The 14685-nt window shown below is 35.8% G+C and overlaps 1 protein-coding gene across 2 annotated transcripts in view; it reads left to right on the top strand.

The window, feature by feature from the left end:
- Positions 1 to 14685, top strand: part of KIAA1328 (KIAA1328 ortholog) — a 342210-nt gene that overhangs the window by 31942 nt on the left and 295583 nt on the right. For both annotated transcript variants that reach the window (XM_047086945.1, XM_047086944.1), the window contains exon 5: positions 13988 to 14103. In XM_047086945.1, the coding sequence (XP_046942901.1) occupies positions 13988 to 14103 (116 nt within the window). The remainder of the gene's footprint in view (positions 1 to 13987; positions 14104 to 14685) is intronic.

Here is a 14685-nt window from a genome sequence, read left to right as displayed (position 1 = left end):
CCTTGACACCCACACCAGGCTCCCCCTTTGCAGTTGTGTTCTTCTAACCCTTCTCTGGCTCTGACCTCCATGTTGGTCTTCTCCCTTGTGTAGATACCCTCCTCACCCACCCTCAGGCTCTGACATTCTACCAGCTTGCCCCTTCTTGAGGATAACCCTTCTCGTTCTGCCTGAGCTCCGATACTATAAGTGTATGTCTTCCTCATCTTCCTTGGACCCTGATAATCTACTAAAAGTTAACCGTTTTTGTGTGTTCTCTTCACTCTTTGTGGGCTATTCTATACTAACACCTACTCTCAAGCCCTGCATAGACCCTTCCTCACCACACTTGGGCTCTGAATCTCCATGGGGGTCCTTCCTACCGTCTTACAAGGATACGCACCTCAAATGCTTATACCCATGCCTGGCAGCTCTTCCACATAGATGCTCTTCTCATTTCACTGAGGCTATAACACCCATGCTGGATTACCTGTCATGTGTTGACGCCCTTCTCAATCTGCTTGGCCACTGACATCCTACTGGGCAGACCTTGTGCACAGTGTGTCCTCCTTGTGCACAGTGTGTCCTTGTGTCCTCCGGATCTCACTCTGATTCTGACTCTGCCCCACGTCAATTAATTGTTCAGGAAGAAGAAGGAAAGTGGAAAATGAAGAAGAAAAAGGGAAAATTAAAGCTCAACCTTCATTTGAGAAGAGAAAAAAGTTTTCTCTTTGAGTAAAGGATAGTTAGATATATTTCCTTGTTCATAAATAAACACACTGTTTTAAATTTGTTGTATACTTTGCTTTCCAAATCATGTCATATAAGGTTAAGACATCTGTTTCTTTTCTGTCCTATGTACCTTCTCTGGTACATGGCTTTTTTAACTAAGAGACTTTTGAATAAATAGAAAATGATTTAAAGAGTATTAATAGGGGATTATTAGGAGGCTGAAGTTTTAAAAGTTGTTTTCATTCAAGGTTTTCCAGTAAAAATTAGGTATAAAGAATGAAGATTGCTTCAGTTGTGATAAAGGTCAAACCAAATGCAGAAAGTGTCATAAGATTTGGAAAACCTTATGTAGTCCTATGATCTATTTAAGTATAGCATATTTAAAGAATTTCAGATATTACGCAGATCTATTAACATTAACTTAGGGGAGAAGTCACTGAGAGTGTTTTAGCACCTCAAACTGATCATTAACAGCATATTTTCAAAATCACGTTCACTAGCTCTCAGCACAATATACAAAACGAATAGCATGTTTTTCAATTACAAGGTGACATACAATATAAAGGTAAAATGATACTGTAGCTTCTTTAAAGTGGTGCCTTTGAGGTGAAAAGCACCCTTTAAAAAGCATAGGCTTTTTTTTTTTTTTTTTTAAATAAACACATGGCCTCAACTTTAAAAATGTTAGTGGAAAATCCTATGTGTTTAAATTCCAAGACTGGCTTATCGATATCTTGGAGGGATCCATTAAACATCTAGCTGTGAGGTCCTTTATAGTCAATATCTTTGTTGGTGCTATGGATGAAAGAATCAAGAAGATGCCTATAAGATTTATTGATATTTTTAAACAAGAATAAATGTTAATAGAAGATATAAATAAAATTCAGAGTTGGCATAATAGGTTGGAAAATGGATTCATTCAAACAGGATAAAAGACAGTAGTGACAAGTACAGGTTATTATATGTCTAAGGATAAAAATAAATTAGAAATTCATTTTAGAGACAGACTCACTGGTTAGGCCCAGTACATAAAGAAAAATACATGGTTCATAGTTAAATTTAACCTGAACATGAACAAGCAATATTGTGCTACTTGGCAAGGAAACAAGTAGATTAAAAAAGAGAAAAAACTGGTGTAAGTTTTTAATAATCTTTAGATGTGTCCTTAATAATCTGTATATGCACAGGGAACTTTTTCACTTGTGTTAAGTACACTGATAAAAGAATAGAATAAAAATACAAATCCAAATTTACAAGCTATTGGAAAATAGATACCACAGAGATAAATTAGGAGTGTTATGAATTATTTAGTTTGTGGAGGAGAGCGTAAGACATGACTTGATATATGGGTTTCAAGTAAATGAAGGGGTTTCCCTGAGGTGTCCGGCATTGATTTACATTTGCAGAAGGATAAGTGGAATATTGATTGATCTTTCTAGGAGGTATTAGGATAAGAGAGAATTTTTTTTGGTTCAAGATTGCTGAATTAAGTGACCTCAGAAAGTCTTTTACAGTAGAATTAATGAATTGTTTGCATAGATGGGAAAAGGAGTGTCATTTTATGGGGACTTGAAAAATGAATGGCTTTGCAAAATATTGTAGTTTCTGCTGAAAGATGGTGACAGTTCTTTATATATGGATATGCATTTTTTTATTGAAACTTTTTAAGATGGGGAGGGGTACCATAGACTAATGCAGAAACTACACTGTCCCATAGTCTTTAAAGGAAAAAAAAGTTTAAAAATAATCTTGGCTACAATTGCAGTTTTTGATGTATATGAGCCATGTTCTAAGAAGCCTAAAAAACCCCCCTCTATTTCATGTCCTATGCCTACAGTGTCGAATAATGCATGGTTCCCCAGTGCATACTTGTGCACTAACTCATTTGAGGACAGGGTTCTTTTTTAAGCTCAGATACTTTGATTTTTCCCAGAGGACAGTTTGCTATTTCTACTTGACATTTCTTAGAAGAAAAATAGAAAGTGTAGCGCCATTAGTTTCCCATTGTAAAATGAGTAGATCATTATTATTTTATATTTATTCTGGTCTTTTATTTTTTGAAACTAATCATAATTTTTTGGTCGTAATTAAATGTACATTGCAGTATAATAAGAAAATTAGACTTTAATTTTTCAGGGGCTTTTATGCTTTCCTGTTTGAAGCCTCTGTGAATTTTTTTTTTTTTTTTGCATAAATAGTATTTATGTTGGATGGTATAATGTTTCAAGACGAGATAAGGAACTTTTCACTTTAGGTAGAAAGGCAGTCTTTGAACTTCAATGTATCGTGACCCTGCATAACAGTTAGTATGCCAAAATTCATTTTCACATTGTCTATTCTGAACTCTACAATTCAAAGAATGTTTTTTAAGTGACTAGCATACACTCGACAGTCTTTTTAATGGTTCTTCTGGCCAGATACTGCTTCCTAAAAGAGGTTAATTTTTCTATAGCATTCTTTCCCCTTATGCATGGCATAATGTTATATGCATCAGTTTATCTTTTAACATTAATAAATATTATAGTTCTGTGGGTTATAATTTAATACTGTGGTCATTTATGTTGTTAAAGTTTTTCCATCTTTGAAAATTGGGAGGGCATGTTAGTAAAATAAGAGCATTAAAAAATAAACTGAGGCATACTACATTTTTAAGACTCAGTTTTAGCAAAAATCAATTCAAATCAGGCAGCCTAGAACCAGAAGTATTAGGAACCCTCCACCAATAGGAGCTAGGGGAGAGACTTTTACAGAGAACAGGTGGAAGCAGTCAGGGAAAGTATTTGCCAGGCGTTAAGACGAGCCATTGCCTTATTTGGGAATGGCTAGGTGGCTGTTCCATCCAGATGGATTGTTCTTAGGTTTTGATTTCTTAACCTTGAGGCATTATAGGTGTAAGTTTTGGTTTGCTTACTTAGGCCGGTAAGGCATTAAAGCCACCTCAGTCTAACTGCCTCCTGTTGAATAAAAGCAAAATGAAATAAATATGTAAGTACATATAAATGATTATGTAGGTAGGTCTAAGTGACTGTAGAGGATGTTGCTCCTAACCTTATATTATAAATGGAAAAAAAGAAGAGGCAAGGAAAGAAAGCAAGAAAGGTGAAACCAATGTGAAACAAACTCAGGACATTTCTTGAAACAATCAAAGAGCTCAATTTGCAAAGCAACCATAACCTGAAATCTCAAGAGAGACATGTGCGTACAGGGAAAGATGAAGTGTGAGCACTAGCTTACCTGGGACAGACACAGCTGGCAGTGGGTAAGGACACTTCAGCTGCAATAGGTAACAAATTGATGGAGAGCAAATGTGGGCAGGAGAGAGTGGGGAGCCCTCTGGAGCAGCAAATATAGATGGAGCTTGAACTGTCTTGCAGACGTTTTCTCCATAAGCCCTACTTGATGAGCGCCCTGATAAAGCATTTCTCTTGGTGTCGGCCTGGGAGAGGGGAACAACGGTTGCTATGGAAAGGACACAAATGTGTCCTAGGTCCTGCTTTTGTATCTCTCCTATGTAGCAAAACCGATAAGGTCAGAAAGGGGGAGTACCATAAACTGTAGTCCTTAGGGCACTTGTAGAAACCACTGAAGCTGGGGGTGGGGGAAAATAACCTCAGGGGATTACAGGGTTACATCTCAGAATTGCAGTTTCAGAACTACAATATAGAGGAGAGAGAGGAACACTTTAAAACCGGCTAACATTCCTATTAGCACAGCTCTAATTAGAATAATGGAGAACTCCACCCCAACCCAGATCCCCACCAACAGGCTAACCAGTGTCTAGTAACTAGTTGAATAGTGATGAGAAAGAAACTCACAAAACACAAACCCCCTAGGATGGAAGACACAGAGCCGAGGGTACAGCAGACACTGAGAAAAACATCTGGTCCACGTGAAAAGAAGTTATACCTAGGGGAATTTGAAGCCTCTGCTGCTTGGAGGGTAGCCATTGCAACAGTAAACATCAAAACTGCCTAACTTCTGATTAAATAAACAATTCCTGCACTGAAAACCTAACCAAAGGGAAGGTCTGCCCATTTTCAAGTATAGAAATTATTTGCCTCAGTCTTTACTGACCTCTCCAAGATATCCAGATGTCAATAAAATTATGAGCATTTGAAAAGACCAGGGAAAATGTGAAAAGAGGCAAAGCAACAGAAGCAGATGCAGTTGGAATGATCTGATGAGGAATTTAAAATAACTGATTAATATGTTAAAATCTGTATTGTCTATGGCTGCCTAACATTATCACAAAATATTAGCCATTTAAAATACTAGAGATCTTTTTTCTTTCTTTCTTTCTTTTTTTTTTAAATAGAGACCCTATTGTTTGAGAGGTTTGGCGAGGCCCAGTCTTAATCTTTTCAAAGTGCCTTTTGTATGACTCTCTTGCATCAATTTTGATCTTTCTAAAGTCTTAACAAGTTACACCCCTGACTTTATCTCTACAGCTTGTTTTTCCAGGTAGTGTCTTGGATTTGAAATTTATTTTGAATACGTGTCTTACTTTTAGCATGTTTGCTATTTGGAAAGGTTGAGAAATCCTGATTCATTTTGGTTTAATATTGTTTTGCCTTGAATTTATCTTTTCTCCTTCCAATTCACCATAAGCACCAGGAAGAAACTAGGCAGCACCTTCAATACTTGGAAATCTCCTTGGATATTTTTGTGGCCCACTTCATTAGGCCCATTTCCTGCTTTCCACATTACTAAAAATGTCGGTACACTCCCTGCTACCATATGCAATGCTTCCCCTTTCTTCAATTTCCAGTAATATCTTTCTGACACTGTTTTTTTCAGTTCCTTACTGGCTGTTGGCCGAAGGCCTCCCTCCATTCCTTGTTTCAAAGGCTTCTCCATGTGGTAGTTTATGACTAGGCAACTGGCTTCTACCAGAGTGAGCAAGAGTAATCAAGACAGAAGTCCCTATCTTTTGTAATCTAATCTCAGAAGTGACATCCAGTCAGAGAGTCACTAGGTCCATTCAAGGGGAAGGGATTAAACAAGGATATGAATACCAGGAGATGGGATCACTGGGACCCATTTTACAGGCTAGCTACCATAATAACATTGTGATTTTCCTAAATTTACTTGTGCTAATATATTTTCCATAGATTCCTTAATATTTTCTACACACACACACACACATACATACATACATACATATTATCTGCACATAAAAATTTACTTCTTTCTTTCTTTGCATTTTACTTTCTTTTCTTAACCTTATTGGACTGGCTAAGAGCTCCAGTCAGTATTAAATAGAAGGAGTAATAGCTGACATTCTTGTTTTAAGTACAAGGTTAGGGATAGCGTTCTTTTTTCCATCCTTATAGCTATAATAACTATAGGTTTTTATAGATGCTCTTTATTAGATTGAAGAAATTCCGTCAGTCCCTAGATTGTAGAGGTTTTTATTGTGAATAGGTTGAATTTTGACAAGTGCTTCCCTGCATTTATAGATGAGCATTTAAGATTTCTCCTTTATTCTCTTAACATGGTGAATTACATCAATTTTCAACTCTTACAGAAGTCTTGCTTTCCTGGGACAAACTCTACTTGGATGTATTATCTTTCTGGATCTTTGGATTTGCTTTGCTAATAATTGTTTTGGGTTTTTTTTCCAGCTATATTTATTAGATAGATTGGACCCTAATTTTTGTTTTCTATGTCTTTGCCAGATTTTAGTATTAAGATTAGAGCCACTTCATGAAATGAGTATATACTTGAACTAAAAAGAAGTGACTAGTGAGTGGCGGGCCTGGGTAGCTGTTGGTTAAGCTGTCTCTTGATTTCAGCTCAGGTCATGGTCTCATGGTTTGTGAGATAGGCCCCCACTTGGGCTCTGCGCTGACAGTGCAGGGCCTGCTTGGGATTCTCTCTCTCCTTCTCTCTGCCCCTCCCTAGCTCACATGTGTATGTGCACGCACGTGTGTATGTGTGTGTGTGTGTGTGTGTGCGAGTGTTCTCTCAAAATAAATGAATAAAGATTAAAAAAAAGTAACAAATGACTATTAGAATGCTAACTTTTTTGAGGTGCACATTTAAACATGAATATAAATGATCAGATATCCCACCATTTCAGGCATTATATAATTATACCATCTTTTATGCTTTGTTCCTTGGAAAATGTGTTTTATTCTTAGCATTTTAAAAACAATATGCATTTTTATTATTTAGCTGACCCATTTATCACTTGATGTAGACATTTGGGTTGTTTCTATTTTTTGGCTCTTATGAATAATAGCTATAAACATTTGTATAAAAGTTTTATGTGAACATGTATTTTCATTTCTCTTGGGTGTATTAGGAGCGGAATTGCTGAGTCATATGGTAACTCTATGTTTAACTTTTTGAGGAGCTGCCAGACTACTTTCCAAAGTGGCTGCATCATTTTACATTCCTACCTGCAATCTATGAGGGTTCCAGTTTCTCCACAGCTTTGTCAACATTTGTTATTATCTGTCTTTTCAATTATGTTTTCGTAGTGGTTTTGAAGTGCTGTCTAATTGTTTTGATTTGCATTTATCTAACGGCTAATGATGTTGAACAACTTTTCATGTCCTTTTTGGCTATTTGTGTTTCTTCTTTGAAGCAGTGTCTATTCAGATGCTTTAAATTGGGTTGTCTTTTGGGGTGCCTGGGTGGCTCAGTCAGTTAAGCATCCGACTTCAGCTCAGGTCATGATATCATGGTTCGTGGGTTCAAGCCCTGTGTCAGGCTCTGTGCTGACAGCTCAGAGCCTGGAACCTGCTTTGGATTCTGTGTCTCCGTCTCTCTCTCTCCTCCTCCCCCACTCATGCTCTGTCTCTCTCTGAAAAATAAATAAACATTAAAAGTTTTTTTCAAAATAAATTGGGTTGTCTTTTTAGTGTTGAGGTTTTGGAGTTTTTTATGTACTGTATTCAGGTCCCTTATCAGATATATTATTTTGAAAATTTTTATCCATTCTGTGCATTGTTTTTCACTTTTTTGATGGGGTCATTTGAAACACAAAAGTTTTTAATTTTGATGAAGTCTGTTTTTCTTTTGTAGATTGTTTTTTGATGTCCTACATATCTTAGAAGCCATTGCCTAATCCAAGATCACAAAGATGTATACATTTTTTTCTTCCAGGAGTTTATAGTTTTAGCTCTTACATTTTAGTCTTTGATTCAGGAAGTGTTAATTTTTTTATGTGGCATGAGGTAAAGGCCCAATTTTATTCTTTTGCGTGTGGATAGGAAGTTGTACCAGCGCCATTTGTTGAAAAGACTATTCTTTCTCTTCGATTTTGTTGGTATCCTGGTTGAAAAATCAAGGTACCATATTGAAGGTGAATATTTATTTATATTCCATTGTTCTCTGCGTCCATCTTCATGCAAGTACTACACTGTCATGATTACTACAGTTTTGTACTAAGTTTTAAATTTGGAAAGTATGGGTTCTCCGTGTTTTTCTCCTTTTTCAGGAATATTTTAGATATTCTGGGTCCCTTTCATTTCCAGATGACTTCTGTAGTTGGGTCAGCTTGTCAATTTTTGCAAGTAAGCCAGCTGAGATTTTGAAAAAGATGGAGTTGAATCTGAAGGTTAATCCTAACAATATTGTCTTCTAGTCATGAACATGGAATGTCTTTCCATTTATTTAGGTCTTTAATTATTTTAATAATGTTTTTTAGTTTTCAGTGAACAAGTATTGAAAAATCCTGCTGAATTTATTCCTTTATACTTGATTTTTCTTGACGCAAATGTAGACGGAATTGTTTCCTTGATTTCTTTTGGGAGTTACTTACTTCTAGTATATAAACATATATTTGATTTTTGTACATTGATCATGTATCCTGTAACCCTGCTGAACTCCTTCATTAATTTTTGTAGTGTTTTAGTGGACTTCTTAGATTTTCTATATATAGAAGCATGTCATGTGCAATAGAGATGGTTTTACTACTTTTAGGATATAGATGCTTTTTATTTCTTTTTTCCTAATTAATTTCCCTAGCTATAATCTCTAGTACAACATGAACTGAAGTGGTGAGAGCAGACATCTTTGTCTTATTCGTGATCATAGAGGGAAAGCATTCAGTCTTTTCCAATTAGATATGGTATATTAGATGTGGGCTTTTCATAAATAGTATATTTTTAGGTTGAGGAAGTTCCCTTGTCTTTCTGTTTTTTTGAGTATTTTTTTAATCATGAATCATGGTTGGATTTTTTCGAGCACTTTTCCACATCTACTTAGATAATCATATGGGTTTTGTTTAATGTATTGATATGGTGTATTAAATTAATTGATATTTGAGTGTTAAACCAACTTTTAATTCCTGGGATCAATCCCATTTGGCCATGATGTATAATCTTTTTGTTATGTTTCTGGATTCTGTTTGCTAGTATTTTGTTGAGGATTTGTGCATCTATGTTCATTTGATATTACTCGTTGTTCTCAGAGCCCTTTTGACATAGCTTGGTATGTCTCTGATTTCTTAAAGCACCTGTGTTCCTTCAGACGGTACATTTAAAATAACAGCCAACGTACCTGAGTGGCTCAGTCAGTTAAGTGTCCACTTTCTGCTCAGGCCATGATCTCATGGTTCATGAGTTCGAGCCCCACATCAAGCTCTGCACTGACAGTGCGGAGCCTGCTTTGGATCTTCTATCCTCCTCTCTCTCAACCCCTCCTCACCCATCCCTCTCAAAAGTAAACAAACATTTAAAAATTACTTTAATAAATAAAAAAATAAAATAACAGCCAAATGTTAAAATTTGTAAAGATGGCCTTAAGGTAATTGCACTGAAATATGTTTAATGATGATAGCTTTTTTCCCCACTCTGTGTTTACTTCAGTTTGAAAACAGTATGTCTCTTTCTGTTTGCCAGATGTCCTATGAAATCTGTTCTTTCCTTCTCTAAAGCTTACCAGGTTGATATACAGAATTTATAAATTAGAACCCACATCCCCAGCTTCCAAACACAAGACATTAAACAGGGCAAGAAATTTATCTGGTTGACCATTCGATGAGCTGTAATTCTCTTTAAAATAGGAGCTTTGTTGCCTTGACCTTGTCTTTCACATTAGTGTAAAAGTACCCATTCCTGGAGAATACGGAAGAACACCAAGGTTATGCAAAACCATAAAATAAATCTTTTACTAAAAAATCAGCTTTTAGAAAATGAGGAATAGATGAGTGTGGGAAAACTTTTTATATTAAAACAGAAAATATTGTTTTATATGGGAAAATACAAAATATGCAGCGATGTTTAAGCTAAAATGTAAGACTTCGAAGAAATTAAGTACTTTTGGCACAATTTTCAGTTCAACCGTGAAGAATATGAAGGGTAATGAATATCCTTCATTATCTAAGGATATAAATTATTTTCTATTGATAAAAGTACATTTTGTGGAGGTTTAAAAAAATTTTTTTAATGTTTATTTATTTGTGAGAGAGAGAGATAGAGTGTGAACAGGGGAGGGGCAGAGAGAGAGGGAGAGAGAGGGAGACATAGAAGCCAAAACAGGCTCCAGGCTCTGGCTGTCAGCACAGCCTGATGTGGGGCTGGAACTCAGGAATAGTGAGATCACGACCTGAGCTGAAGTTGGACTCTTAACCAACTGAGCCACCCAGGTGCCCCTATTTTGTGGAAGTTTTTAAGGAATACTCTGAGGTGTTAAATAAATGCCAAAAATGGTGATTTCTTCATGAACAGACTGTTGTCCTCCTTGTTAATAATTAACAAACCACACTGGGACTATTCTCTTGTCCAGTTGTAACTTTTTAATCCTATTAGTCAAATATTTCCCTTCCCTATGTTTAGATTCACATTTTCTTAATTAACTTATTGCTATACTCCACATGAGATAAAGGATTAGGTCTTTTTATGTTACTTTGTGGTCTGTGAATGCTTTGATGAAAAATGTAGATCATGATACCAGATGTTTTCTTGTATGTATTCCTCAAGGGAAATATTATTGAACATAAATTAAACAAGAAGACAGATTTCAGAGTGGGTATCAAATCTGGAGGCTGTTTTATTGGTAATTCCTCTGCATTTAAAGGTTGTATTAATATATGTGCTCATATTAACTAGGCTAATAGGCCACAAAGAAGCCATACATATCTTTAGATAGGCCTAGAGAAGAAGTGTTGTCCTTTGTGCTTAACACAGCTTAAGTTTATAGTCTTCCAGAGCATAATAATTGCTAAAGAGTAGTCTTATCATAGCAGCAAACAGAAAAGATTAAAATGAAAAAGCCCTGTTTAAGTAGTATAGAAACACATTTTATCAAACATACTCCTACATTTCGAAGAGTGATTTTTCTGCATAGAGTACCTTAAGTTTTGGGGAAAGCTTATTGTGGACTCTGGCATTATGAGACATATGTATAAGCATTTCTGCCTTTACTGATCCTTAGACTTTTCATGGATCTCCTTCAGATCTGACAAAGGAAGTAAGTAAATGTTGGTAAATACCTATATGTTCTGACCTGGCAGGCTCTAGAGATAATGTCTTTGTTTAGTTTAATGTTAAGGTAAATTTGGCATTCTACCTTTTTTTTTTTTAAACTGTTTTTATGACTCTCGTACATTACTTGCTGAAAAGACAAATCTTTGGGCTGTTCTTTATATTTGTATGACTTTTATGAATAGTCTTGAAATGATAGAGAACCATTGTTAGGTTTCTTTTGGGTACCCTGTAACTGACTAAAGTTACTTTGATTATTTTTTTTTCTATAGTAGGCTTTGAGTAAATTTTTAATAAGTAAAAAAATAAATATTTGCTTATCTACTTATGAATTTTCCTCTTTAGTCTTGTTTAAGATTTTACCAATCTAAATAGGGAGAGATTTTGCTACATATTTTCTCACCTTGACAGTTTTTGTTCTCTCCTTACAATATATAGCATCACTTAATCCATCTTTTTTTTCTTAAGTTTATTTATTTTTTAATCTCTACACCCAGTGTGGGGCTCAAACTCATGATCCTGAGATCAAGAGTTGCATGCTCTTCCAACTGAGCCAGCCAGGTGCCCCTGATCTTTATCTTATGCATAATCCTACAGTTTCATCAGTTCTTATGTTTTGCACTATCCTTATGCCAAATTTTGCATGTTTATACTTTTTAATATTTCTCTTAATCTACTTTCTCTCATCCTATGGCTATAACTTTTGCCTAGATTATAGTATTGTATTCCTTGTACCTTGACCAAATGTTTGAGAACTTCTTTCTTATTCCTTTACAAATGCTCTCCATGTTTATGAAGGACACATATACAGTATCAGGATATTTAGAGTATAGCGAAGGAAATAATAGAACTTTAGCTCAAGAGAATTTTAAAAAATGCCTGATCTAGTCTAGCTTTTTTTCTTTATGAGGAAGAATAATGATGTTCAGAGAAATAAGCACAGTTTTCCAATGTCTCATGTATACATGATTTTCTACTTTATACCTTGGGAGTTTACCTGATTTGGAACCGTTTTTTGTCAAAAATGTTTCAGAACCTGGTTGACAGATTGAAAATTTGGGTGGTAGAAATAGTTAATGGTTCAAATGTTTGACAATTCTAGAAAAACTGAGAGGTGGCGGGGTTACTGTGAAAGATAGTGCAAGTGTGCTTGACAGTGACGACAACAAAGGGGAAGGCCCTGGAAAGGGATGGCAACAATGGAGGCAAGTTAACCTGAGACCAGAGGATAAATCATCATCTTGTGTATATTTGTTTAGTTGTCTGGATTCCTTGTACTTGTAATCAATTTTAGAGATTACCCTCATAGAAGGAAGGGCCTGAATCCCATTCATGGGCCCAATAGTATGCTGAGCATGAATAATAGGAGTTGGGAAAATGATTTTAATGTCATGATGAGGAAAAAGAAATAAACCTATTTTTTTGTACACTATTGTGTGTCGTGCACTTTCACACAAATTATTCAAAGATGAGATGCAATCAACTCAAACATTCAAAATTCTAATTTTCATTCTGTTATCTCATTGATTTCAAGTAGAGCAGGGGTCTAGAAGGAAGTAAATTTAGGAGCTCAAAGGAATCCCTGTGGATCTCACTTACACATATTGCTGTATGATCTTGTAGGATAAATGTTTTGGAGGAATAAGCACCAGTAGCAGAACTCAGGGCTAACATCTCTGTGCACAGAGTAACATGAAAATTAGGGCTGTCGTTTTAAGATAAGTTTTCACTGCCCCTCCCCCACACCTGCTGTGTGTGTCTCTCTCAAAAATGAATAAACATTTAAAAAAATTTTTTTAAAAAGGGGGTGGGGGCGGTTCCTGGGTGGCTCAGTCGGTTAAGCATCCAACTTCTGCTCAGGTCATGATCTCAAGGTTTGTGGGTGCGAGCCCTGTGCTCGAGCTCTGTGCTGACAGCTCAAAGCCTGGAGCCCACTTCAGATTCTGTGTCTCTCTCTTTCCCTCTGCCCCTATGCCACTCCTGCTCTGTTTCTCTCTCTCTCTCTCTCTCTCTCTCTCTCAAAAATAAACAAACATTAAAAAAAAACTAAGATAAGTTTTAATGTTGTTGCTGATTAATTGGGGTTTTTAAATGATTTCCTCCCTCTGCTCTTGTCAGAAACCATCACCTCTTTCTGGTAGCATTGAGTTGGAATACTTTTCAGTTAAACATTAAGGATACAGATTTTTTTTGGTCAGTTTTTTTTTTAACACTTTTTAATTCTTTTTGTACTAAGAATAATTGTAATGTAAACCTTTTTTTTAAGTTAATACCCTCTTTTTATTCCAGTCTACTTATTTATATGCTACTGAGGAATGCAAGGTATCAGTTCCAAGGAAAAGAGTAAAATTGCCTATGTATATTTAATGAAGTGTTTAAGAGATATATAGATTGTTTATTTCATTGACAGGATTTATATAAAAATATTAAAAAGATCCGAATCAAAATAAAGTGATTGTGCCTGTTTTGATAAGAAATGAAACTGTGTTTTAAAAATTGAATATTTTTCTGTCCTGGTTGCAACTGGGAGCCTATTTTCTATTTAGGACTTTCCACATTTAAGATACTTCTGATGACTGGGAACATTTTTGATATAAAAAATCATGTTCATATTTTATTACAAAGGTATGCACGATTGCCTCATGAAAGGTTAATTTAAAAAAACAAAAAAGAAAAAGCAAAGAGTATCCCTGAAGATACTGAAGAGTATCCCTGAAGAGTATCCCTGAAGAAATCAGCACACTTCTGGAAGAAATCTAGTTTTGGTAAATGACAGCTATATGCACATATTTTATCTCATCCTCACAGGCATTTTCTTTCCATTTTTGTATTTCTTTCAGAGTAAGTGAAGAAAAGGAAGTGACAGAAGAACGACTCCGAGCTGAGCAGGAATCATTTGAGAAGAAGATCAGGCAGTTGGAGGAACAGAATGAACTGATCATCAAAGAAAGGGAAGATATCCTTTTTGAAAGTCCTCTTTTTTAATGTGCAGAGAGTTTGACTCTTTCATGAAGAAAACGTAAAACTCCAGAGAAATAATTGTTCTAATTTATAACAGGGAATAAATCTGCATGGGCTGCCATTTTTAGGCAATCAAAATGACACTTAACAGCATGTGCTGTTGCTTCCTTTGTGCTTGATACGGCCACCCAGCTGTTCTGCTGCTGCTGTTACACTGCGGAGCACAGATTTGTCAACTAAAAAAGACAATAAGATGTTTGGGCTTTAAAATGTAGTGTTGGAACTTTCCTAAATTCTGTTCCACTACTGCAGTTGAGCCTGAAACCTCTTTGTGTTTGGTATTCTTTCCAGCTAAAGCTTTGGCAGCCCTAAGGAATTCTACTCTGAAATCATAAAAATAATAAATAATGATAAAAAAATCCATTGTAATTTGTAGGTGTTATAATTGATAGGTGTTTACACTATAGCATAACATCACCAAAATTCTCATGGAGGAGAAGACTATCGGGTCTAGAACTAGAGAGAGGTGTGTGTGTGTGTGTGTGTGTGTGTATGTGTGTGTGTGTGTGTGTGTGTG

This window comes from Lynx rufus, unplaced genomic scaffold (genome assembly GCF_022079265.1).
Source record: "Lynx rufus isolate CCGP_SWC_20201006 ecotype Redwood Valley unplaced genomic scaffold, mLynRuf1.p SCAF_22, whole genome shotgun sequence".
Classification (NCBI taxonomy): Eukaryota; Metazoa; Chordata; class Mammalia; order Carnivora; family Felidae; genus Lynx; species Lynx rufus.
Note: the sequence above shows the minus strand (reverse complement) of the source record. Positions and strands in the feature narration are given on the sequence as shown.